At 38.6% G+C, this 26720-nt stretch overlaps 1 protein-coding gene across 1 annotated transcript in view; it reads right to left on the reverse strand.

Moving 5' to 3' along the window:
* The window catches only part of CFAP54 (cilia and flagella associated protein 54), a 127163-nt gene that overhangs the window by 67128 nt on the left and 33315 nt on the right, over positions 1-26720 (reverse strand). The window contains exons 21-30 of the mRNA XM_074825411.1: positions 23999-24172; positions 20767-20859; positions 17339-17524; positions 16191-16333; positions 13458-13605; positions 12747-12902; positions 11000-11122; positions 5978-6121; positions 4529-4625; positions 875-964 (exon numbers count right to left, since the gene is read on the reverse strand). Coding sequence (XP_074681512.1) covers positions 875-964; positions 4529-4625; positions 5978-6121; positions 11000-11122; positions 12747-12902; positions 13458-13605; positions 16191-16333; positions 17339-17524; positions 20767-20859; positions 23999-24172 — 1354 coding nt within the window. The remainder of the gene's footprint in view (positions 1-874; positions 965-4528; positions 4626-5977; positions 6122-10999; positions 11123-12746; positions 12903-13457; positions 13606-16190; positions 16334-17338; positions 17525-20766; positions 20860-23998; positions 24173-26720) is intronic.

The raw sequence follows: 26720 nt of genomic DNA on the forward strand, positions 1-26720 counted from the left end.
AGAAAACAGGTTTGGAACTATTTTTGTATCATGCAGTACATAGTGCAAAAATATTTTATAAGACTATTCAACACACCTAATTGTACACATGTTTGAAAATCCTGAAAAAAACAATAAACCAAGTATACACAAAGTAACTGTATCCTATTCACTTAGGTTGCTCTTCTCAGTGACAGTCACATTAGTGTACAAGCATCACATAGTTCTCATTGCAGCAATGGAGCTGTGTTGTCTAAATTTTAGGCAGCTTTTTAATTGTTTGCAAACTGCTTTTACTGTGTGGCTTTCTTCATAATTTTTTACCATGAAGAAATAAATAAATATTTATCCTATCTGAAAGCTATACTAATGTTACAGGGTAGGCTCCATTGTTATTTTTAACACCAGTATGAAAAAAAATAAGGTAGTGGCAAAGGCCCCATACCTGAATCTTAAATCCTATTTCAAAAACGCAAGTGTACTCAGACTTCTGTGAATTCTTCTTTCAGTAATATAATTCAATGTGGAAACAAGGTATCTCAATTTAGGAAGAATATTCCACACAAACAGAATCTCTGAAAACTTTACACAACTTTAAAATGAGATCATTTTTAAGGTTATTAGAAAATAAACATTATTCAAATGATTTAAATATTAGTATTTTATATACCTAATGTCAACATCTAAAATAACGTGTTGCAGGTATTTCACACACTTTTAAATGTGACTGTATTAAGAACTTTTTTTAAGCTGTTTTACTTAGTTTTGTATATTTGAGAACAAAATGAAGAGAAAGTTTCCAAGAGCTTATTCCAAGCAAGAAGTAGACAGCTTTACTGGCAGCTTTCTGAAGTAAAGAAATCTTTACAATTAAAATAAATACCATTTATCCTACCTTCTCGATAAGCACTGTTTGATGTCCAACATGAAATTACAGGGTGGAGGAACAAAGGATCTTCCTGTCCTGTAAGCTCTGATTCACGAGCTACATCAATAACCAAATCAAATCCATTATGACAAGCAGTGATAGTGCAGAATAGAAACTCTACCTGGAATTGTAACTGAAGACTAGAAAAATCCTTCTTTAGCACAGAGTTTTCCTTTAAATCTCTCACTGTCATCCAGAGAGAAATTCAAAAGCATGCTCTTTTTTTCTAATATAAGTAGTTGTGCCACTTAAATAATGAAGAGCTTACAGATGTGACTGATGAACTTCCAGCTACTAGACTAATGAGCAGGATGTCTGGAGTTTATTAGAGGTCTAACAGAGGTCCATACAAATCATCTGTGGAGGAGCATGTGCAGTAAGGACATGTCCAAATATATATTTAAAGCTATACAGCATGAGCCGAACACATAATGCTACTAGTGACTAGTGCTTACACACATGCTCAGCATATGGATAGCATAAGTAGGTACAGGGATTTTTTTTTTCTTCACCTAAATATTTATATAAATGTATGTATACAAATGTATTTCTATTCTATAAACAATATATAAAATACGGGTGTAAATAATATATACTACATATATAACATATATAATATATAGGAGACCAATAACTTGGATTCAGGTTTCTGAGAGCTAAACACAACTGTGTTACTAGCTGATGAGCACCAGAACAATGTTACATGTGCTAGGTGCTATTTTGCCTTAATAAAGAAACATGACCTACAAATTTTGTGCTTAGACAAGTTCTGTGGTTGAAAAAGATCAATGCAGGTAGTCCCTGAAAAGAGCAAGGCTAAAAGTGCACTCTGGAACTACCAGTTGTGACAGTGGAGCAATACCTACACCCTCCAGAGGTAGCAGTCAGTTGAAGTCTGTTGAATGCAAATTAAGCCTGACAGCCAGCAGGACAAGCAGATTTTTTTTTTTATTTTCTTTTTAGGACAAGTCACATCCTTTACTAGTACTCTCTCCTATTTGACAAGTTCAAAAATACATTGCTTCAAATAAGCATTTTCACAAACAATAATACCTCCCAAAAATGTTTAAATGAGAAAACACTTGAAATTTCAGAATTTAAATTGTACTGTGTATGAAATATTTTGTTTTTCTCAGTTTCTTATGAATAGAGGCAGATTCAACTTCTCCATTTTTTCTCACAGACTATCATCAATGGAATGCTAAGTGTTGATCCACTTTTAAGGATTTTCTATTACAAGGTTTATTCCAAAATATTTTTAACAGCATGCCCTACAGGTGTACACATTGTCCTAAACCATTTATACATATTTGCAAGGACAGCTGTAAACTTTGTTATTTGTTTTGCATGGCCTCAGCAAAAGATTCCTCTTCAGTTTGTATCCTGAAACTTATTGACGAGTATGCTATTTCAGCAACAGAGCAGACTTCAGCCATCAAGTATTTGCAAATTACTAAAAATGTGTTCTTCTCTAACTGATCAACCCATTAATTTAACTTTCTATTAAGTAAGAAAGGAACATCATTTTATTAAGTAATCAATGCAATTTTCAACTAACTTAGAGAATTCATTCATTCTGTAACTTGTTCTGCAGGAATGCAGGCATCAATGTCAGCAGCAAAAAATGATCAGTGCACAGATGAACGGAATTTTTGCATCACTCTTTTTATCCTATTTATTACAGAAATGCTTTCTCTTCTAAGACAAATGCGTATATAGAGATGATGGATGATAACTAGAACATGAGTCATCAGTGTGCCCTTGCAGCAAAGACCAGTTGCATACTGGGCTGTATTAGAAAAAGCATAGCCAGCAGGTCAAGGGAAGTGACTATTCCCCTTTATTTGGCACTTGTGAGACTACATTTAGATTACTGTGTTAGGTTTTGGACACTGCAGTACAAGACACTGACATACTGGAGGAAGTCCAGTGAAGGGCCACCAAGATGATAAGGAGTTAGACTGCATGACAAAGCAAGAAGAGGCTGAGAGAACTGGGTTTATTCAGTCTTGAGAAGATTAAGAGGAGTCTACATGTACCTAAAAGGAATACAGAACGTGGAGACAGACTGTCCTCACTGAAAGCACAAGAGATGTGCTGGTTTTGGCTGGGATAGAGTTAATTTTCTTCATAGTAGCTATTATGGCGCTATGGTTTGGACTTGTGCTGAAAACAGTGTTGACAATACCGGGATGTTTTCATTATTGCTGAGCAGTGCTTACACAGCATCAAGGCCTTTTCTGCTCCTCACACTGCCCCGCCAGCGAGGAGGCTGGGTGTGCACAAGAAGTTGGGAGGGGACACAGCTGGTACAGCTGACCCCAGCTGACCAAAGGGACATTCCACACCATACAGCATCATTCTCAGCATATAAAGCTGGGGGAAGAAGAAGGGGAGAACTTTCAGAATGATGGCATTTGTCTTCCCAAGTAACTGTCATGTGTGATGGAGCCCTGCTTTCCTGGAGGTGGCTGAACACTGCCTGTCGATGGGAAGTGGTGAATGAATTCCTTGTTTTGCTTTGCCTGTGTGTGCAGTTTTTGCTTTACCTACTAAACTGTCTTTATCTCAAGCCATGAGTTTCCTCACTTTCACCATTCCAATTCTCTTCCCCATCCCACCAGCAGGGAGGGAATGAGTGGCTGTGTGGTGCTTAGTTGCTGACTGGGGTTAAACCATGACAGTGGCAATACACACAAGTTGGAAATCAGAAATTTCCAAACTTTTTTAACCAGAAGAGTGGTCAACTATTGGAACAGGTTGCCCATAAAGGTTGCAAAATCTCTTTCTTCAGAGAGATTCAAAACTTGACTGAACAAGTCCCAGAGCAACCTGATCTAATTGTAACTGTTTTGAGCAGGGGGCTGGAATAAATGCCTTCCAGAAATGCCTTCCAACCTAACTTATTCTATGATTCTTTTCAGGCTCCAAGGAGTACAAGATGCCATGTAAATATAATGGGGAAAAAAGTAGTAGTGACTCTGTGTTTTAAGTTCTAATCATATTTCCTTTATAAGCCCTACTTATTAATTCATCTAACCTTGACAGGACTATCAGTCTGAAAATTCTTGTGCCTAATCCAGACTCTAAGATATTTTAAAGTTGATATACTCACTCCTGAGTTACAAGGTAGTTAAATGCTAGTACACATGCAATTCCTTCACAAAAAGGACTATTTCTGTTAACTCTTCAGGAAGTCTTTTCTCCACTAAAATTTCCTGCAGCCATCATTACTGCTAGCACTGGTAAGACAGTAGGAAATGCTATAAATGCACAATGCTCTTTGCCACTGCATTTTCTGATATAGGAAGATAAAGCAAGCCTAAATAATGTGGAACCAAATTTACACAGATCAGAACATATATGTATTTGCAGAACAGAACAAATATGACCACTCCTCTCTAAGAAGGAATAAGTGTTTTGGTAGAAATTATGAAAAAGATGAATAAAACTCATTATACACATCACTACCCATAAATAAGATCACTGAAATTATTATTTTGGTTGATTTATCATGGAAGATATATGAAATAAAAGTACTTCTTAGGTAAATAATTTTTACAAATAAACCATAGAAAAATCCATAGAAAAAGGTAAGAAGTGCTTTAATAGTACACCCACCTGGTTTTGTCAGTCTGAGGAGATTTGATTCAAGAGCACTTAGATTTTCTGTCGCTTTTTCCATTGCAGCTAAATGGGGTGTCTTTGCAAAAGTGGTCTGAAATATCCAATACTTAGTTATGAAAACTTAGTTTTTACCTAACTAAAACCAGCAGGTCAATAGTGGAGTTTAGGTTAGAGCCCACCTCTTCTAATTCTATATTTGATAATTTCATCAATATTGTCTTATTTTTCTTTTCAACTGAAATACAATTGTTGTTCATAAATTTTTTTAGTATGGCTTCAAAAACCTGTCCATGATTCATTCTTGATTCATCTCCAAGGGAGTGAGTGGAGTTGCTCTGCCACCAAATAAATTTTTAGGGAAGTGCCACATACTACTACAACAACATATTTGAACAGATTGACAAAATATGTTTCCAGAAAAATTAATTTTTGTATTTATATACTGCCCACAGAAATCAAAATCTTCCTCTGGACACACAATTGTTCTTTTTTTTCACTTTGGTGAAAATGTAATTTTCAGTCATGCCTGCTTGGCTCAAGATACTCTATTGTTCCTATGATCTTAGATTCCTTTCTCTTCTTCAGTATGAACCTGGGAACAGCTAACACAAACTCAGCGATAAACAATGGAGAAAATTTTGTCCTGGATCCCATCACTGTCCTACAAATTTTCTTACAGAAATCCTCCTCTGTAAACTGATTGACTTTTTGTCCCTCTCTTTAACAGATCTCGGTTCCATGCTCACACTGCTTCCTTTCTTCTCTCATTATTCCTCCTTTTCTACCTCTTTTTCCAATCTCCTCTCCAGTAAAATCTCTTCTAAAATTATTTAAAGAAAAAACAGACAGAAAAGTATGGAGAATCAACACTTTACTCTGATTCTAAATTGCAGGAAATCCTCATAATCTCCTGCATCTCTTTGGAATTTATGTATTACGGTCTTTGAGGTTGAAAGTTCTTCCTCCATTGAGAAATATTTTTCATTCTATACAATTCCTAAGTTACTCTCTTATTATGATTCAGTTTCAAGCAGCAGCTACACAAAATGAGAGGCTAAGTTTCTATATCACTTTTTGCTCTTCTTTACTTATACAATTCTGTAATTATTTTTACTGTCTAATAAAGCTTTCCTGGAAACTATATGTGAAGATCAGTTAGGGATGCTTGTTTAAATATCAGCAGGACCCTTATGGCTCTGAACTGTAATATTGCTATCCCCTCTCCAGTTCAACAACATGAGACCCTGTACCCACTGAAATCTGCAACCAGCCTTAACAAAGATAGCTACAATTAAACAGAAGCCTATCAGCTATGCTTTGGGAACTCTTATTCTACAAGGAAACTCTTATTCCATACAATAACTTCTAAGACAAAAAGTTAATAAATGTAGTAAAATAATATAGTATTTAGAGAAAACAAAAATTAAAAATAAGAGCAATTACTTTAACTTCTTTGTTAGTGTGTGTTTCTTCAGTTTTCATTACTCTTGACAGGCAGGGTGAGGTTATTGGTGAGGAATCCAACAATTTTTTCCCGTAGTTAACAATAATTACTGCTAGTTCATATTCTTTCCATGAACGTAGTACCTATTAAAGAATCATCTGTTATGTATTTTTGTTTTGCATAACATGTAATGATTTCATTGTTTTCTACTTATAATTGTCAAAATGCATGAGTATTATAAATAAAAATTAATTACTTAATACTTCATAGAATCACAGAATCACAGAATCATCTAGGTTGGAAAAGACCTTGAACATCATCTAGTCCAACCATTAACCTAACACTGACTGTTCTCAACCACACCATATCCCTCAGCGCTATGTCAATCCAACTCTTAAACACCTCCAGGGATGGGGACTCCACCACTGCCCTGGGCAGCCCATTCCAACGCCTAACAACCTGGTCTGTAAAGAAATACTTCCTAATATCCAGTCTAAACCTTCCCTGGCGCAACTTGAGGCCATTTCCTCTTGTTCTATCACTTGTTACTTGGTTAAAGAGACTCATCCCCAGCTCTCTGCAACCTCCTTTCAGGTAGTTGTAGAGGGCGATGAGGTCTCCCCTCAGCCTCCTCTTCTCCAGACTAAATACCCCCAGTTCCCTCAGCCGCTCCTCGTACGACATGTGCTCCAGACCCTTCACCAGCTTCATTGCCCTTTGGACACACTCGAGTAATTCAATGTCCTGTTTGTAGTGAGGGGCCCAAAACTGAACACAGTAATCGAGGGGCGGCCTCACCAGTGCCGAGTACAGGGGTAAGATCACTTCCCTGTCCCTGCTGGCCACGCTATTTCTGATACAAGCCAGGATACCATTGGCCTTCTTGGCCACCTGGGCACACCACTGGCTCACGTTCAGCCGGCTGTCAATCAACACCCCCAGGTCCCTCTCTGACTGGCAGCTCTCCAGCCACTCCTCCCCAATCCTGTAGCGCTGCTGGGCGTTGTTGTGCTCGAAGCGCAGAACCAGGCATTTGGCCCTATTGAAACTCCTACAGTTGGCCTTAGCCCATCGCTCCAGCCTGTCCAGATTGAGCAGATCAACACTCCCACCCAACTTGGTGTAAGCTGCAAACTTACTGAGGTTGCACTCGATCCCCTCATCTAGATCATGAATAAATATGTTAAACAGGAGTGGCCCCAAAACCGAGCCCTGGGGGACACCACTTGTGACCGGATGCCAACTGGATTTAACTCCATTCACCACAACTCTTTGGGCCCGGCCATCCAGCCAGTTTTTTACCCAGCAAAGCGTGTGCCCATCCAAGCCACGAGCAGCCAGTTTTGCCAGGAGAATGCTGTGGGAAATGGTATCAAAGGCCTTACTAAAGTCAAGGTAGACAACATCCACAGCCTTTCCCTCATCCAATAAGCAGGTCACTCTGTCGTAGAAGGAGATCAGGTTTGTCAAGCAGGACCTGCCTTTCATAAACCCATGCTGACTGGGCCTGATCCCCTGGTTGTCCCGCATGTGTTGTAAGATGGTACTCAGGATGAGCTGCTCCATCAGCTTCCCAGGCACCGAAGTCAAGCTGACAGGCCTGTAATTTCCCGGATCATCCTTCTGACCCTTCTTATAGATGGGCATCACATTGCCCAATTTCCAATCTGTCGGGACCTCCCCGGTCAGCCAGGATTGCTGGTAAATGATGGTAAGCGGCTTGGTGAGCACCCCAGCCAGCTCCTTCAGCACCCTCGGGTGTATCCCATCCCGTCCCATAGACTTGTGTATGTTGTTGTGATGCAGTAGGTCACTGACTATCTCCTCCTGGATTGTGGGGTGGTCGTTCTCCCAGTCTCTGCCTTCTGGCTGAGGGGGCTGGATTCCCTCAGTACAAATAGTCCTGTTATTAAAGACTGAGGCAAAGAAGGCATTACGCACCTCAGCCTTTTCCTCATCACTTGTTACCATGTTTCCTCCTACATCTAGCACTCTCCCTGATCTTTCTTTTGCTATTGACATACTTATAGAAACATTTCTTGCTATCTTTGATTGCTGAAGCCAGATTAATTTCTAGCTGGGCTTTAGACCTCCTCATTTCTGCCCTGCCCTCACAGCATCTTTGTAATCGTTGTGAGTCACTAGTCCCTTCTTCCAAAGGCCATAAATTCTCCTTTTCTCCCTAAGTTGCAGCCAAAACTCCTGTTAAGCCAGGGTTGTCTTCTCTGCCGCCGGCTTCTCTTACAGCACCTGGGGACAACCTGCTCCTGAGCCATTAAGACTTCCTTCTTAAAGAGTGCCCAGCCTTCCTGGACCCCTATACCCTTCAGGACCGTCTCCCAAGGGATTCTGTCAAGCAGGTGCCCAAACAAGACAAAGTCAGCCCTTTGGAGGTCCAGGATGGCAGTTCTGTTGCACCCTCTCCTGGCCTCCCTAAGAATAGAGAACTCTATTATTTCATGATCGCTGTGCCCTAGTCGGCCTCCAACCGCCACATCATCTACCAGTCCTTCTCTGTTCACAAAGAGGAGGTCCAGCAGGGCACCTTCTCTGGTCAGTTCCCTCACCAGCTGTGTCAGGAAGTTATCTGCCACACATTACAGGAATATCCGGGACTGGTCCTGCTCTGCTGTGTTGTATTTCCAGCAGATGTCTGGGAAGTTAAAGTCTCCCACAAGAACAAGGGCAAGCAATCGTGAGATTTCTCCTAAGTGGCTATCGAATATTTCATCCACCTCTCTGTCCTGGTTGGGTGGCCTGTAGTAGACTCCCACTATGACATCTGCCCTGTTGGCCTTCCCCCTGATTCTAACGCAAAGACACTCCACCCTGTCTTCACTACACTTGTGTTCAAAGCAATCATAACAGTCCCTAACATACAGTGCTACCCCACCGCCTCTCCTACCTTTTCTATCCCTCCTAAAGAGCTTGTAGCCATCAGTTGGCGCACTCCAGTCACGGGAGACATCCCACCATGTTTCTGTCATAGCCACCGCATCATAATTTTCCTGTTGCATCATGGCTTCAAGCTCCTCCTGTTTGTTACCCATGCTGTGTGCATTGGTATACATGCACTTGAGATGGGCTGATGTCCCCAGCACCTTTTTGCATTTAGAGGTCCTAATTCCAGCCTGACCTTTCACAGGTGTTACCATGGTTACTGATCCATCAATATCCCTTGCATGTTTGTTGTGCTGCATGTCTCCATCCTTTGCCTCCACTGAGATGGCAGGGTGAGGGTTGTCGCTGGCACAACAGCCCACAAACTGTGGTAATCTACCCTGGGGCTTATATCTGGGAGTTCCAGTTTTGTCCCCTTCCCCCTTCAAATCTAGTTTAAAGTTCTCTCAATGAGCCCAGCTAACTCCTGTCCCAGGATCCTTCTTAATCTTTCAACCTCTTCTTTGAGCTCAGCTACCAGGCTGAGCAGGGTATCCAGCTGATCACAGGATTACTTCAGGATAAATACAGTACATGGCCTGACTGTAACTCAACAGAGAACCATATACCATGGATTAATCAGAAGCATTTGCAATTCACACATTCATTTTGCTATTCTATATGCTATTCTGTTGAAAAGCTATCTCTAATGGAAAAAAATCAGCAGTACAAGCAGACAGTCATTTAGCTGGGGAATCCAACAACACTATATTAAGGTCTTGATAGCCTTGATAGCTTCCACCTGGCTCCTCCCCCCATGGGGCCAGGAGCTCCCTTTCAGCTGAGGCCTAAGCCTACAGTCCCTGCCAGCTCCTATGTGGTAGGAATGCTGGTCTCCAGCATGCTCCAAGCCATGCCTGGGCCTGGCAACAGATCCACTGGTCTAGTCACCTGACCCATGAACTGACTCCTCAGCTTGACCTCAGACTGCTCCCATCATGATGGACCAGCCTGCTGGGCTGTGTCTGACCCTAGCTACCCTCACCAGACCTGATCCTGACCTGTGGATTGACTTCCCAGCTTCAGCTCAGACCTGCCTCATCACCACAAACTCGCCTGATGATCTGGACTCCTGGCTGAATCCGACCGCTGGGTATTGCCCTGCCAGCCGTAGCACTGCTCTTGGCTGCTGGCTCTCCAGCCGTCGCCGTGCCCTGACACTGCCCTCACAGCCATGAAATAATTGATTAATATGGAGAAAATGAAAACACTAAGGCTTAAAATACTCATCCTTATAGAAAGAATGAAAACTGGGTCCTCTTGCAGTGCACTTTTAAGGGTATTTGACACTAATCTGGTCTTGTGAGGTCAGCACAGAGATCCAGCTCCTATAAAGGCTGGGGTGAGGGATCACCAACACTGGGGAATCCTGCAAAGTATCAGCCACAGCTCAGCTTCAGTATGAACTCTTAGCTGAGGTGCACTCAAAGCTAGAAGAAAGCTGACTCTTTCAGCATCACACATTTATCCTCGTGGGTACTTTAACTCTAGCATGTCTCTATACCCGAGGAGAAAAATCCTACCAGTACCATGTTTCTCCTTTTCTCACTAAATAGATTGAGTACCTGAATCATAAATGTGATCTACAGATATGCATTATGGTTAAAAGTCAAGGTGTTTATGTTCTTGCCAGTATGTGGGACTAAATAGTATGAAGTCTCTTGTATCTAATCTAATATCAAATAAGCCAGATATGCTAACCTGATTAAAGCTACAAATATGGCCTATTTGCAGTAAATAAACTTTTAAATTTATATAGTACATATAGGCCTTACTGAAAATAGTACTACCTTAAATGTAAAAATAAACACAATGATATAAAATAAAGATTTCCTGTTATGGACTAATAGTTACAGCCTATTTTCTGAACAAATGAAAATTCTCAATTCTATTAAAAAGTCAAAATGTCATTATTATATAAAATGCACTGATACAAAGATACTAATAAATATTTCTCTACCTTTACTATTTAAGAGTGACGGTTCTCTAAGATACCACTCTGAAGACTAAAACTTTTTTTTCTCTAAATGACAAGAGCTATACCTTAAACTAAGATGTAAGCACAATAATACACACCATACCTTTGCTGTATAAAATGAGGTACAAGCTATCATATGCTGAATACTCTCATAATATCCTGCTTGTCTCCTCTGCAAAGCAGCACTTGGAATTTCTTGAAGGACAGCCAAGCACTTAATGAGGATCTGTAAATACAAGGGTTAAAACAAAGTTTGGAGGGTGCAACACACTTACAAGTATTTGATGGATAACTTTAAAAATACTTTGAAATCTAACAGATAGGATGAAATGCTAGCTCTACAAATGCCAATAACAAAATTTTCATCAAATTTAATGGTGTCAAGATTTCAACCACAGCCCTTTGGAATAAATGACATGTTCACATAAAATCACAGATATTAAATTACAGATACATGATGGATATTTTTGCTGATTTAATTAACATGAAATCAAAGAATGCTTAATTCAGTGAGATGACATACTCCTAGTAGAGGACTACTTAAAAATATATCAAGTTGGTCAGAATTTTAAGTGAAAGAAAAATGTTTACAGTATGGTCTAAAAATAAAAGACTTCTTTCCCCCATTTTTGTCTATCAGACATGAAAAGAACATGTGAATAAATTATTTTTTCCTTTAATTAGGAAATCTGAAAAAGGAGCCATTTCCAGTGGCTAGCTGTACCTTTAGTAGGTCATCACAACCAACAACTTCCTAAGCAAGAGGCTATCCCTGTATGTAAATTGATGTTGGGGTTTGGGGTTTTTTTTGTAAACACTCTTAAAAACTTCTCAGGGCCCTGACTGCCTGAATAGTCATTCCCTGAGCAGCCTCACTTGGGGCCTCCTCTCACACCTTCTGCCCCAGGGCCCAGTAGTCCCAACTAAGCTCAGGCACAAGCCTTCAGTTCCTGCTTGAGCTATGGTATTGGTGTGCTGGTCTTCAGTTCTGTCTCCCGGATGGACCTTGGACCTGTGTTGTAGCCTTGTCTCCAGTCTCTGGCTCCAGCTCCTACAACTCCTGACTTTTTCGCCTGGATGGACTCTGGGTCAGCCCAATAACTTCACCTTCTCTGGACCCTCAGTGGATCCTCTTACCAACACCCTGCTCTGCCTGCCATGTTCAGATGCTGCTAGTCTGTGCCTTGCCTGCAGTGCAGTCACCTCATCCTTCCTCATAGAGCAAACATGCTTTTACTGCTGCTCTCTGACAAAACTACCTAATTATGGGGAAAAGGTTGCATGTTTCTACTGTATCCTTGCTGAATCTAAAGACCATGCCTGCTGCTTCAGAAATGGCAGGAAAAGATTCAGGGAGTTTTCAAAGAGAAGGTGCTTGCTTCTGGAAAGCAGCACATGCCTGAAAACTAAAGACTGCATTATCAAAAACGTTGAATAGTCTTCTTTCTTTAAGAAGAGAAGAAAACTGTATATGAAGCAAACATTCTAAAAAAAGCCATAGGCAAATGCTGCTTTTCTTTCCTCAAAATTACCATCTGCAAATAGCATTCAAGTAGAAGTTACTTCATAGATTCTATTATAGTTTAAAAATACCAACAAATCATCCTGAAGAAACAATCAGTATTCTGCAGTTACTTTAGCATATCTGAGAGCAGAATCTGTGCAGCTTACACTGAACATATATGCACTGGGAACACAAAAAACCATAAAAGGCTTTTCTGTCAGCAGCTACTAAGAACTCAAAGCCTAGATACCTAGCTCTCCCAGTGTACACTCCATTATAAGTGTAATTTGAATCATTATAACTGCAGAACTTTGATGACAGCTGCTTTATCTTAAAATGCTCTCACCTGAACTACTGGCACTGAAGAAATCTTGTGATAAATAATTGGAGCAAGGAGACCATAACATTGTACAACAGACTGCAGGGTGTAACTCGCATCGTTCAACCAATTGCTGAGTTCAATTGCCACAGTCATTCTTTCACATTCTGCTAATCTAGCAACCTGTAAAATAAAAACACATTTTGATTCAAATATGAATTCTGTGGTTTTAAATAATCTGAGAGTGAAAGAAGACAGATGTTACTGCATTTTAAAAAGCAGTGTAAGCAGCAAGATAAGATAAAAGAAGCTTAGTATATTAAACCTGTTAGAAACCCTGTTAGAAGTTCAATATTAATGAAAATATATGTATTAAATAGCAGAAATGTTTAAAATTAAAAATCAAAGATGCATCTTAGTAAGGCAAAAATAATAATGGCTATATACTTTTTTCTTAAATTATAGTCTACCGCCCCTGAAGTCAAGGAAAATCCTTCCTCATTTGGAATCAATGGGCTTTGGATTAGGCAATAACTGATTCAGAAACCATCTTTCCACCAGGATACAAAATAATCAACAGGTACTAAAATACTTCAGAAAGGGAGACCAGATAACTCACAGAAAATGAAGTATTCTGTAAATAGGATTAGTACATTGCAACATTTATCCTGCATTGATGAAATAAAGATGATCAAACAGTAAAATCAAATCCAGTGCATTATTTTAAGCCACACATACTTGTTTCTCATAAAGTATATCATTGGAACAGATGGAATCACAGAATAGTGCTCCTTCCGTGACATTAATGTCACAGACAGCAAATATATTCCTCAGAAAGAGGTGCAAGGTAATAGGAGAAGTCTGAGATATAGCTTCAAAACGTAACCTACAAAATAAAAAAGCAAGAGAAAGGTAAAAGTAATCTTAATGATGATTCAGATGTCACATGCCTGAAACTGCATTATATTAAAATGCAGACTTTAATTTTAAAGTTATGGACACAAAGGATTACTGTAGCTACTTCTGGAAATAAGATTTATATATAAAACTGAAAAAATTGCTTAAAATTTCTATCATAAAAAATAAAAGGGATAAGACTCCTTTTCAAATTGTTGTCCACTTTCTATTATCCTAGGATGGCTTTTCCTTAGCTGTTTCATCTAATCCTATGAAACTTACTTTGAACTTTATTTGAAAACTTGGGATGCTACAGTTTATTTATTTTAACTGTCTCCTTTTACACATTATTTTTCTGTGTTCTGACATGCAGTTGTGAAGTCCATTACTAAGTACTAGTAACAGACTCCTTTTCATCACTGATGTCTTGTATTACAAGTCTCTAAAGAATCTCTTTTCTTCTGCCTGCTTTTTTGTTATTTTTTTAATTCCCTGGGGATAGGGGGCATTTGTCCTTGCTATATTTTTAAAAAATATTTTTATTAGAGGAAAAATCCTATGAATTTGAAGCATAAGAAACAAATGCCTCCTTCCGGATTGTATTTCCTAAAAGAGACTGAAACTGAAGAAAGAAGATCAAACAGACACATTCACATACTTCACGTTACCAAAATATCAACAGGGCTTCCGGCTGGAAACAAGAGGTTTCCTTTCCTTCCAGCTCCCTCTACTGTCTCTTTAAGTCCTATGTACTTTCAAGCTAGTCCATCTAATTTCTTAGCTACCGACCAGAAAACTGAAACTGCCTTATTTCAGGTCTGATACTGCAGTTCTGACATTCTTCCATATTAATCGTAAAAAATTTTTTTAAAAATTAGGCTTGGACATAACTGTCAGAAAAGCAAAATCCCTGAAACTCTTTTGCACAGCTATTTAAAATTTTCATCCCATTTATCTGAAAGTAGCTTCATTCAAATTTTATCTCTAGAGCTGTATACGTTAAAAAAAGGAAAACAAAAGCAAAACCAAAACCAAAAACAACCAAACAAAACCAACAAAACCAACACCTGTTTAGGAAAAAAGATTAATGAGAAACAAGTGGAAAAAAAAGGCACAAGGACCAGACCTGCATTCCTGCTTTGCTGCCTAGACCAGGGATAGATTTAAAACATCCACATAGTCATGAAATAGGATGTCTAGTGATTATCTGCCTGCATCAATGCAGTTCACAGGCTGCCTATGATCCCAAATGCTCTTATGGCATGTAACATCAAGACTCTCAGTCAATTTGTATGCCTAGTATCAGACACATGGTGGCACTTGAAGGACAGACAGGGTACACACCAGTGGTCTGGTTGAGCCCCAAATAGCAAGAAGTATGCTTAGGCACTTTACTTTCTCCTGTAACAGGATTCAAAGCACGCACAAGCCTACACTATCTGCATGCATCCAAACAGCATTACCATGAGAAAACCATGGGGTCTGATGCAAAAATATCAAAACAATATAGAGGAAACACTAGCTACATTATATGTCTCAGAATAGCTGATTACCGGTTATTCCATCTGTAAAGTGGAAATGGAAACAAAACTTTTAGGAAATCCCCCTAATATCAATTTCTTGAAACAAAGATCTTTATTTCTTCTTTAATTCTTGAAATGTTTAGATAACACAGCTGCAATAAGGTTGTTTCTTGTCATTATGGTTTCAAGACTAAACCAGACTGTCAAACTGAAACAGATATGCTGGAAAAAATTTTCATACTTCCTCCGCAAGTTTGCCAAAACTTTCCTAATGACAGAATTAGTCTAAAAGAATTCCACGCAAGTGAAGATGATGCTTTGTGTTCAGTTATATCAGATGTTAATTCATTATCAAATTATAAGCAGTCAAATAACATTTAAAACTTTTTTTTATTATAGTATTTCATATCTATTATTTTATACAAGATTATTTTATCTGGAGATTAATTAAGTTTTGATTAGTTTTGCATTTGATCTATTGAATTTCAGTGAATGTAATCGCAAAATTTCTAGCTGGGCTGTCATCATGAAAAACCTGTATTATGGTTGAACATTTGAAATTTATGTATAAATGAATTAAATTTAAATATCTCTTCTAAAGTACTTTATATATACTCAAATACTATTGGCAGATTATATAGCCACCCCAAAACAAAATTAGCAGGCAATGGGTAACATTTTAGGTGGTGCTTTTAACAAAATTTTCACAGTTTCTGAACTCTACTGCTCCCTTAGCTGGAAAGTCAAGAACCTAGTGCATATTACACACATATGAAAATGCATCACACAGAATTAATAGCCACTTTATGTTTCCCAATTATCCTAAGAAAACAATCATTATAAAGAATTAGGTGTGTAAGTGCTAGCAGTTCCATAACTAGCAAAAATCCTCTACTAATTATAAAACACGGTAATTGTATAACACATTTCAAATCTTTTTTTTCCCAAATGTTTTTTATATTGCAACAAAATTTCACAACCTGGTACTCTTTAAAATAAAACATGCACACCTATAATTAACTATTATTTTAATTTTGTTTTCACCAGTTACCTGTTTTCAGATATAGTCAAATAACTACTTGCAGAAATAACAGCTGCATTGGCAGGCAGTGGAGAAGAATTTGAAACAAAATAATCCCACATTGGCAAAAATGCTTCTCTGGCTAATGTATAATTGTCAGTCTGATAGGCTATCTACAAAAAAAAAAAAAAAAAAAAAAAATTGACCAAGTTTCCATGTTTGTCAAATAACCAAGCCAAATATGATTATAGTATAAAGATAATTTAAAACTCCCCCCAACATGTAAATTTATGATTTCTGAAAGAATATTCTGACATACTTGAATAAAACACATGTAGTAGCAATCTGATTCTACTAATATTAGTTTGCCTTCAGAATTAGAATCAGAGAAGGCAAAAGAGTTTCTTGACTGTTAACCAAGGATCTAACAGCCCCCTGTGGAATACTTCACAGGTACTGTGCTGCAGTTTTGAAGGCATATTATTTCACCTAGATTCATTTTACTTTTGCTAATACTGCAGAATGCCCTGCTGCTCTGGATAATGGGATGTAAACGGAGCCACACAAGTAGGCATAAATTCATGTAGATACCTCTTACTCTGGAAGATTTTAGGAAATCTTCTAATTGTTCCCCATGATCTGATCTATAGGGCTCAACAATGTCGTTTTTCTCCATGTCACAATCTGTTTTAAATTTTCTTTATTAAGAATACAGAAAGTTATGATAAAGGTCTGACAGAGCCTTTCTGGTCCTCCACAAGATACTACAAAAATAATTTCAATATGAAAATGGTTGGATTTGATACAGGGTAGCTTCAATCACATTTTTCATCCCATACTATACTGACTAATAAGATGTTTTCTAGCACTTGGTCTCAATCACAAAAATGAAAAAAAAAATCATAAAAAGAAGTTGTTAAATGAAGACTGAAAAACAGAAACAGGGATAAGAAAACTAGCTGAGAGACATCTTTCCCCTTAAACTGGAATTCTGAATAATTTTTAATTAAGTTACTCAAATATACCATTTGTTATGTTAAAATTGTGATTTGTGCTTATCAAGTTTTTGGCAAGAAAGTCTTGAGTTTTTGCCAGAAAAAGTTTTAGAGCTACCAGTGAAAACAAGTAATTGCAACCAAATAAAAGTATGTGTTTATTATCAAAGACTCTAACCCTACCTCAGTTAGATAGGCTCGAACAGTAGTAGTGGAAAGAGGTGGATAAGCAAGGATTGGCTTAGTTGTTTCTCCAATGGCATCACCAATAAGTTTTCCATCAGAAGAATATGCTGCAACTGCAAATATGTAATTCTCATTGGGATCTAAGCCTTGTATTTCCAAAAGGCTTTTCCCATCAGCTGGTACCTATCAATAAAAATATTTTCTAGTTACACCCACTGTACATATCAAAACCAAATCTCAGATGCTAAACTTTTATTGTTAAATAAATTAGTTAATGATCTTGAATACAGTCAAAGTACCACCTAGATTAACAGATGTGTCAAGTTTCCATGTAATATTAGGTTCTTGAGGACAATGCAAAAACAATTAAATGACAGGGGAAAACAGTATCAGTTTTCTCTGGAATGCAGTTGAGTTAACAGAGCACATAACCTAAAAGAACAGCTAAGTACTGGGACCTGGAGTTTCTCTAAGACTTTTTTTCCATTTACACATTCACACTGTGAGTGTGCATGCTTGCTGGAAACGTTCTAGCCCTAAGCTGTGCTTCCAAGGAAAGAGCATATCGCTCTCCTCCATACAGGTCACATGCATGCATTAGATATGGGCAGAGGATGTCTCAGGTCCTCTCAGTACCATTAACAGGACTTTGGAGTTTGTGAAACAAAAAACATATTTTCAAGATCTTCTCTTCATTTTCCCTTCAGTAATTATCCACCTGCACTTTAACATCATGGCTCACTCCTAACAGGCTTTTCTACCTTCCCCTCCATAACAGGACAACTTACACAAAGGAAAGTTCACAGATGACACCAAGTTAAGCAGGAATGTCAATCTGCATGAGGGTAGGGAGGCACTACAGAGAGACTTGGATAGATTGGATCGGTGGGCCAACGTCAACAGGATGAGCTTCAACAAGGCCAAGTGCCAAGTCCTGCACTTGGGCCACAACAACCCCAAGCTACAGGCTTGGGGAGGTGTGGCTGGAGAGCTGTCTGGAAGAAAAGAATCTGGGGGTTCTAATTGACAAGCAGCTGAACGTGAGCCAGCAGTGTGCCCAGGTGGCCAAGAAAGCCAACGGCATCCTGGCTTGTATTAGAAATAGTGTGACCAGCAGAAGTAGGGAGGTGATAGTCCCCCTGTACTCTGCACTGGTGAGGCCACACCTGGAGTATTGTGTCCAGTTTTGGGCACCTCAATACGAGAGAGATATCGAGGTGCTGGAGCAAGTGCAGGGGAGGGCAACAAAGCTGGTGAAGGGCCTGGAGAACAAATCCTATGAGGAGTGATTGAAGGAGCTGGGACTGTTTAGTTTGAGGAAGAGAAGGCTGAGGGGAGACCTCATCACTCTCTACAACTACCTGAAAGGACATTGTAGAGAGGTTGGTGCTGGTCTCTTCTCACAGGTAATTAGTGATAGAACAAGAGGGAATGGCTTTAAACTGCAACAGTGGTGGTTTAGACTGGACATTAGAAAAAAAATTTTCACAGAAAGAGTGGTCAGACAGTGGAATAGGCTGCCCAGGGAGGTGGTAGAGTCACCATCCCTGGATGTGTTTAAGGGTCGTTTAGATGAGATGTTGGGGAATACGGTGTAGAGGAGAACTTTGTAGAGAAGGGCTGATGGTTGGACTTGATGAGCCCAAGGGTCTTTTCCAACATGAATGATTCTGTGATTCTGTGAAACTGTTAGGGTCTTGAAAAAACAAAAAACTGAAACATGACTGAAGCACAACACGAGAAATGAGATCATCATAATGTAGCATCAACACAGTGCTCGTACTTAAATACGTTCTGGCCTTCATAAAGAGACCTCTGAACAACAGAAACCCCTTCAGATGCTGGAGCTGAATCCTGAACCAGCAGACCAGAAATTAGTGTAAGATAGTCTGTAGTATCCCTTTAGAGCAAGCTTTTCTCATGTTGATAAGTTGATAGATCATTCCACCATGAAGAATTCTAAACCTTTTCCATGGAGCAGGTAGATAGTGACTTTGTCTGCAAGTCAGTATTTTGCACAAGCATACTAATGCAACCAGAAGTTCCATTGCTGAGGCATATGGTTAACCTCAGGTCTGTACACCTCCAGTGCCTGCCAGAGCTAAGACACTCAGTGGCTTGGATGGATTGCAGGAAGATCACAGAAAGAACAGCTAGCAGTGGGGTGAAAGTCTCCAATTAAATACTTAATTTACCTGGAGCAGGCTAGTATATTGAAACTAGCTCACTGGACATTGCAGGAAGCTTGATTCTCTGGATTTGATAATAAGAATATCAAAAATAACATTAAAGCCTCTATTGCAAGTAGCTACATACACTGTTGCTTTTGGGGAGGAGATGGGGGGAACAGGCTCAAAGGGAAAGATCTCCTCTCCATCACCAAAGACAAGTCTATCAGTGTTAGTATAAAGCTTGCTCACAAAACCAGGAAAGCTTGAAACATTGGGTAAAAGATGTTGAGATCATTCTTCTGTCACAATGCAAAACAGAGACCTGCCCTGCAAAGAACAGAACTCTTCATGAAGATTTCCAGATACAAAAATGATCACTCAGGTCTGTGACTACAGTAAAATTTGCTGAAGAGGACATGCTGAAGGTTTTTTTGCCCCTTTTGGATGGATCACAGTTGTCATTCAGGTGGACAATGCAGCAGCATGCATAAGTGAGTGAAAAACAGAACTCAGACTGTGCAGGAACACCAGAGGGTTATCCAAAGAAAAAAACCATTAACACAATACAAAAAACCCAAACAAATTCAGAAAATAAAATGTCAAATTGTAATGAAGAAATAATATAGAAGAGTACTGGCACAGTCACTTGATCAATCATAAGTAACCAAAGATGTGTGGGATGATTTGTCACACCACATGTTCACAACATAAAAGAGAAAGACCATGAGCGTAGAAGTCAATCATGTCTGAACATGAAGGTTATTGGAGGAGTTATATTATCATGTTGCCAGAATTAAGTAAGGTAAGGTCTTGTTAAGGAGAAATAGCTGATAGAAGTTACACAATTAAGAAAAATATTAAATTTTATACTTCTGTTTAGAATTTCTCTTTTCCTGAATCTGGGCCACATTCTGGGCCACACTCTATACATACATCATATACTTTCTTTTCATTTTATTTTTCTTAGATGTCGCTCAAAAAACAGAGTTATAACAGAAAGGACAGAGACTTGTCTAACATGAAGCTTTTGAATAATTTAATTCATTATTCAAAAAACGTTCCTAGAACTTTCTTTGGTTTTTTGTATGCCTTCAGCCTAGCAAGATTTCAGTTGTTTAAAATAAAGATCAAAATGTTTGTCAAAGGTTTGGCCAGTTACTTGATTAAAGAAAGATGTCAGGTGTATACACTTAGAAAGTTGGGGTTTTTTAGAGGAAGCGAGAATGACCTAAAGGAGTTTTACCTCTTTCTTACCTCTTCTCCTGCATTTGGAAGTTTATTGTTATTTAACCTTATTTTCATATTTCTTCCTCCTGCTACAGAGCCCAAAATACTGTACCATGAAACCTTTGAAGAAAATGAGAACAAAATGAGTTGATACATAATAGTATTTCCAACTTTTGCCTAATGTTGAATGTACTAATTTTGTGAAAACAGTCTCTGAAAAAAAACCCTTAAGTGATAATGTATAGTCTAACTGCACTAGAAACGCTTATTAATTAATTTAGGTGGAGAACTAGATATACTGCAAAGGCAATAAAAGCAAATGACTCTCCATTATACTGTCTCCTACCTTGAGCTACCCTATACCTCAACTCTATCTCAAAGATAAACTCAGTATGTCATCCTGTAGATTTAAAGTCATCTAGATCTGTTATTTGATCCTTGCAATGACATTTTTCTAAAGTTGACATCAGGTTCTGATTCTACCTGAGGACAGATTCTTAAAAGCAGACAACAGAAATGCAGATATGAAGTAATGCAGTAGTATTTTCTAAGCAAGCCATGTTCTTAGTTCCTATTGAAATCAATGTTTTTTTTAATGTCATCGAGCTGCTGATTATCTCATTGGGCATATCATCTAAACTTTTCAATATCTTTAACAAAGGAAGAATTTGAGCATGTATTCCTGGATCAGTGCTCAGTAGTGTTCAGTGAGATCAGACATGGAAACTAATTTTGATTTAATCTCTGCAGAACTGGGCAGATGGATTTCAGTAAGTTATGCATCTGATTAAGTTCTCTTGCATTAAACTTCTTCTGCTAAAAAATGTACTATGTCTATTTACTTTCCGTAGACATTTAAACAGACCTCAGGTTTGACAGATGAAGTTATTTTTCAACATATACAAACTCTGTACAGCTAAAATGTTCATTTTTCTTGTAATGCACATGATTTGTCTTCCAGTGAATCCTGACTGTTTTTCAGAAGGAGATAGTGAAATAGAGGAGATTATTTTCAGCAAATGAGCAACTTTAAGATCAGGAAATTTTAGAGTACTTTGACTTCTATTAAAAGAAATAGATATGTCTAATTAAATCCTAAATATCCGTTTCCAGTTAATAAGTTCTTCATAAAAATACCCTTCACGTCTGCTCAACAGCTCTGTGTATCTTTATGAAAAAAGTTTTTCTAGAATTTCTGGGCTCAAACACTACTAATCACCTTGCGCCATCTAGTGGCCTAATATGTTACACTCACGCCCCTGTATCGAAAATGAAGTATTGACACTTACTAAACAGATGAACTACCAGGCTTTAAAGAATTATTTTTTTTTATTTTATGTTCATTAGGGATAAAAAAGAACTTTTCCCTAATTAATTTCTTTGAAATTCACTAATTAAACTGCAATAAAACTGCAAGTTATAAAACAACTGCTCACAGAAACGTTCTTACCGCTATTAATAAGGTTTGAGTTTCTACTGGTTTTATACACATCGTTATTTTGAAGAAGCTTGCAAAATCACTATGAACATTTCTCTCTCAAGAAAACTGCAGCTAGTGAATTTTTCATACTTCAGCCTGTTTGAACCCTTTCAGGACGTATGAAGGAGAATAAGGCAATTTGGAACAGTCAGCATGGATTTACAAAGGGCAAATCATGGCTGACCACCGTGGTTGGCCTCTGTGACAAAATTACCTGATTTGCAGAGTTGGGGAGAGGAGTAGATGCCATTTACCTCAACCTCAGCAAGGCACTCTTTTTAATGCTGTCTTCCGGTGTTCTTATATCCAAGTTAGGATGACATAGTATGGGGGTGTGAACAGATAAAGGGGTGAAACAATGATTGGAATGTCAGAATCAGAGAGTAGTTGTTGATGGTTCATACTCTACCTGGAGGATGGTAACAAGTCAAGCACTGCAGGGGACTATCCTGGGACCTGTGTTAATATCTTTAGCAATGACATGAGGAAAAAAGTGAGCACACACTCACCAGGTTTGCAGATGATGCCCCATTGAGGGAAAACAGTTGATATCATTGAGGGCAGTAGTGTTATTCAGAGGGACCTAAAGAGCCCAGACGAACGGGCCAAGAGGAACCTCATGAAATTTAACAAGGACAAATGCAAAGTCTTGCACTGGGAAGAATGAATCCCTTGCAAGGATATAGGCCAGGGACTGATGGGATGGGGACCAGCACTAAAAGGATCTGGGGGTCATGTTAGACAGCAAACTGAACAAAAGCCAGCAGTGTGCCATGGCAGCAAAGCAGCCTAAAAGCATCTTGAACTGTATTAACAGACGTACAGTTAGAAGATTGAGGAACGTCATCATGCCCCTTTGCTCAGCGCTCATTAGACTATATTTACATACTATGGCCAGTTTCCCTCCTGCCCCCCAGCATTCTAGCAAGAAATGTTAAACAACTAGAGTGATTACAGCAGAGGCCCACCAAGATGGTCAGGAGCTGGAGCACTAGCCCTGGAAGAAGAGGTTGAGAGAGCTGGGCTTATTCTTCCCAGAGAAGAGGTAGCCTCGGAGGACCTACCAGGAGCCCTTGAGTGCCTGCAAGCAAGTGGTGAAGATGCAGCCAGGCTTTTCACAGTAGTGCATGGTAGAAGGATGAAAATTGAAGCAAGAGAGATTCCAACTGTACATAAGTAAAAAAGTTTTCCCCATGAACAGGTTGCCCTGTTGGAACAGGTTACCCAGAGAAGCGGTTCAGTCTCCATCCTTGGAGGATCTCAGAACTGACTGCCCTGAGCAACCTGGTCTAATCTCATAGCCAACCCTACTTTGAGCAGAAGGTTGGACTAGAGACCTCTCCTAAAATCCCTTATGATTGAAGTAGTTCTGTGATTCTACATGTTCAACAGAAGGCAGATTAACAGAGGCTTCAGTGTGGTATTTTCTTGACTCACATGATGCAATAGCCTTGTATCTCTTCAGAGGGTAACTAGGAGTATGTCAGGCCCTAAGCAAGAGAATGAGCTTTTGACAAGTAGAATAAGTAAGTGTTATATGACAGAAGCACCAGGGAACACGATGCATGAGATGAAGAAAGTTTCATGCAAATATGAAGATCAAAACAGTAAGTCACAATTGACTCACAGGGGAAAAAAAAGAATACTTTTAAGTCAGAATAACACAGTCTTCTCAAGAACAACAGAGAAAACTCTGATGATATAGCACTGTTGAAACAACTTTTCCTCTATCGTGTATTGTGAGGTTATTTCTTACACAGTCATCATGAAAAACATTACCTGAATATCTGAAGAGAATGGGGCTGGTTTAAATGTCATGGAGCAATGTGATCTAGAAAGTAATAGAGGAGGAGGAGGAGTCCTGCTTTTATTCTTGCTGCTCTTAGCTTCTTTGAGACTGTGATACAATGCACTTTGTTCAGCTTCAACTTGCTCAATTAATGTTAGTGCTTCCTATGTTTTAAATCAAAACAAAAGGGAAAAACTATTAAAACATAACAATGACACAGATTTAACACTTATAAATGGTTTTCAAAATGATCTTACAAAAATTCACTGCTATGTAGAAAACTTATAGATTTTCATATCATCCTACATCCTAAATTAGGATGAGTGGTACTTTGTGTAAGCCTTACATATGCAGATTAATTTCACAATGTACAATAAAGAGAATGCAGAGTTGCATATGAAAGAGGCAGGGCTGAGGCATATCCAATTTTGGAAGAACCTATAGGAAAAAAGAGACTGATCACAAATAATGTTGATTAGCAAGTAGTGTCAACCAGTGATTAGCTCCAACAAGAAACAAAAAATATATCAACTCTTATTTAGGAGAGAGATGGAGACCTAATCCATGCAATTTCTGAAGGAGCTGTGGAAGTGGTTAGATTGATTTTCTGTACTCCAGAAATAGAGGAAAGATGATTCTGTGATTCTGTGAAAGAAAGTCCAGAAATAAAGAAAAGGGAGAAGAATGCAGGCCCAGAAAATGTAGGGCTAAGCCACTTCCCTTGGTTAGCTGGAGAGAGCTGAGAACTGACTGACAGTCTATTAGTGTCTTCCAAAAATGTGGGGGCCTCCTATACTTAGTGATTATGTGGCCATTTGGTTGGAGATCAGGGTACATTTTTTTCTTACTGGACTGAATGGCAAATTGGTAAGTTTCTTCACCTTGTTTGCATTGTCAGGATAAGAGAAATTTAACTTGGAAATTTAATATTAAGAACTTAGTACTTTTATATCTTTATTTGTGGCAGCTGTCCAGTGCAAATCAAGCCAAAAAGGCCAGCTCCCAGAGATGAAGAGATCAAGGATGACTTGGACAAATTACATTCTTTTGGGAGAAGAGAGATGAACATATTCTACAACTAGGGTTTTTATTTGAAGCCTTTTAGTACCATACACTGGACCAAGGATTTAGACTGAACTGAGTCTGAAAGATAAACTGAAAAAGAAAATCCCAAGTTATTGGTTATTCAGTGACAGTCCTATAATCTTGCACCTTAACAGTTCCTTGTTTCTGTCCTCATACATTTATAAGGCTATAAGAACAACCATACCAGGTCAGATCACAGACTGAATAAGCCTTGTATCTCATGTCCAAAAATGACCAAAAACTAGCCATAGATTTATAGTGAAACAGGGAGCTAAGATTTAATAAAGCCTTAATCACATCACATAGCTAATCATTTGCACAGCCCCTCACTTCACCCCACTCCCTCCCCCTTTAGATTAGGGTGGCATCCACCCTAGTGAGAAATGTTTAAGGAAGGATATAAGATAAAGAGCAAGATATGGAGTGACTCTTTCCCGCACACAACCATTCAACTTTTGCAATCAGCAATGAGAAACTTCATTGCTTCCTTAAAAAACTATCTTCTTTATGGTAAGCTGTACTATGATACAATTCTTCATTAAAAGAATCACAGACTCATTCTTCTCTGAGGACATATTTCTTATTACTGCAAGGATGGAACTGCTTCCAGGTTGGATAAATATAGTGTTGTGACTGACAGTGGTACTGCATGACCTGTACTTCATTAATTGTAGAACTTGGAAGATAATAAATGGGGAGGTTTTGCAAGAGGACAAAGAATAATCTTATGGTTGAGGACACCAAATGTCACTACAGAAAAACACATTTTATCCCTGCTTCTGCCACAGACTTGCCCTGCGATAAACCACATTTTATCCCTGTCTCTGCCACAGACTTGCACTATGGTATCAGCTTAATCACATTAATTCAATTTTACAGCTGGCCAAAAAGAACTACCAGTGTACCCAATTCTGTAAAGACTTGGATGTCCAATTAGACAGACAGGACAGGAAGGAAGAATGAAACAATTGTGAGAGAAATAAAAAAAAAAAAAATGAAGGCTACACAGTAGCTCAAGTAGTTAAGCACTGTGAGATAGTTGAGTATACACATATGACTCAGAAGCTTCCATATCTGCCTGGTGGTTTACTGTATGAGAAAATGTCATTTGTATGTTTCTCAAAAAAAAAATAAACCACTTTCCTATTTTGCAGCGTAATAAGAACAGACTTAGATCATATTGTACTGAGTACAGTAGAAAAGACCAGAAGATACAAGTAATTCTATATAGATGTCTTGGATGCTCTGTCTTAAGAAGGGAAAATCCTCTACACAGAAACATGAAAATAAAGGTATGGATTTTCTGTTCATGAAGGGAGCACCATCCACCTCAAGGAGGAAAGTTAATAGAGCATATAATTAAATATTTCATTATAGTACACATATCAAAGAAGATCATGCCAAGTTTGTCCAGGCAAACTTAAATCTGACATTTTCTGGCAACAGGCTGCAAATACATTATATTCTTTTACCTGCATATATCTCTGTGAAAAGTGCACAGAAGTAAAATATAGTGAACGCCAGTATAAGGCCTTTGCAAATGTTTCTTTGGGATAACCACATATTTCTTGGGAATTGCTTGTAAGTCTTCATTGGTGACTACAGTTACAACTTTCATACCGTATC

This window comes from Strix aluco, chromosome 5 (assembly GCF_031877795.1).
Source record: "Strix aluco isolate bStrAlu1 chromosome 5, bStrAlu1.hap1, whole genome shotgun sequence".
In the NCBI taxonomy this organism is placed as follows: Eukaryota; Metazoa; Chordata; class Aves; order Strigiformes; family Strigidae; genus Strix; species Strix aluco.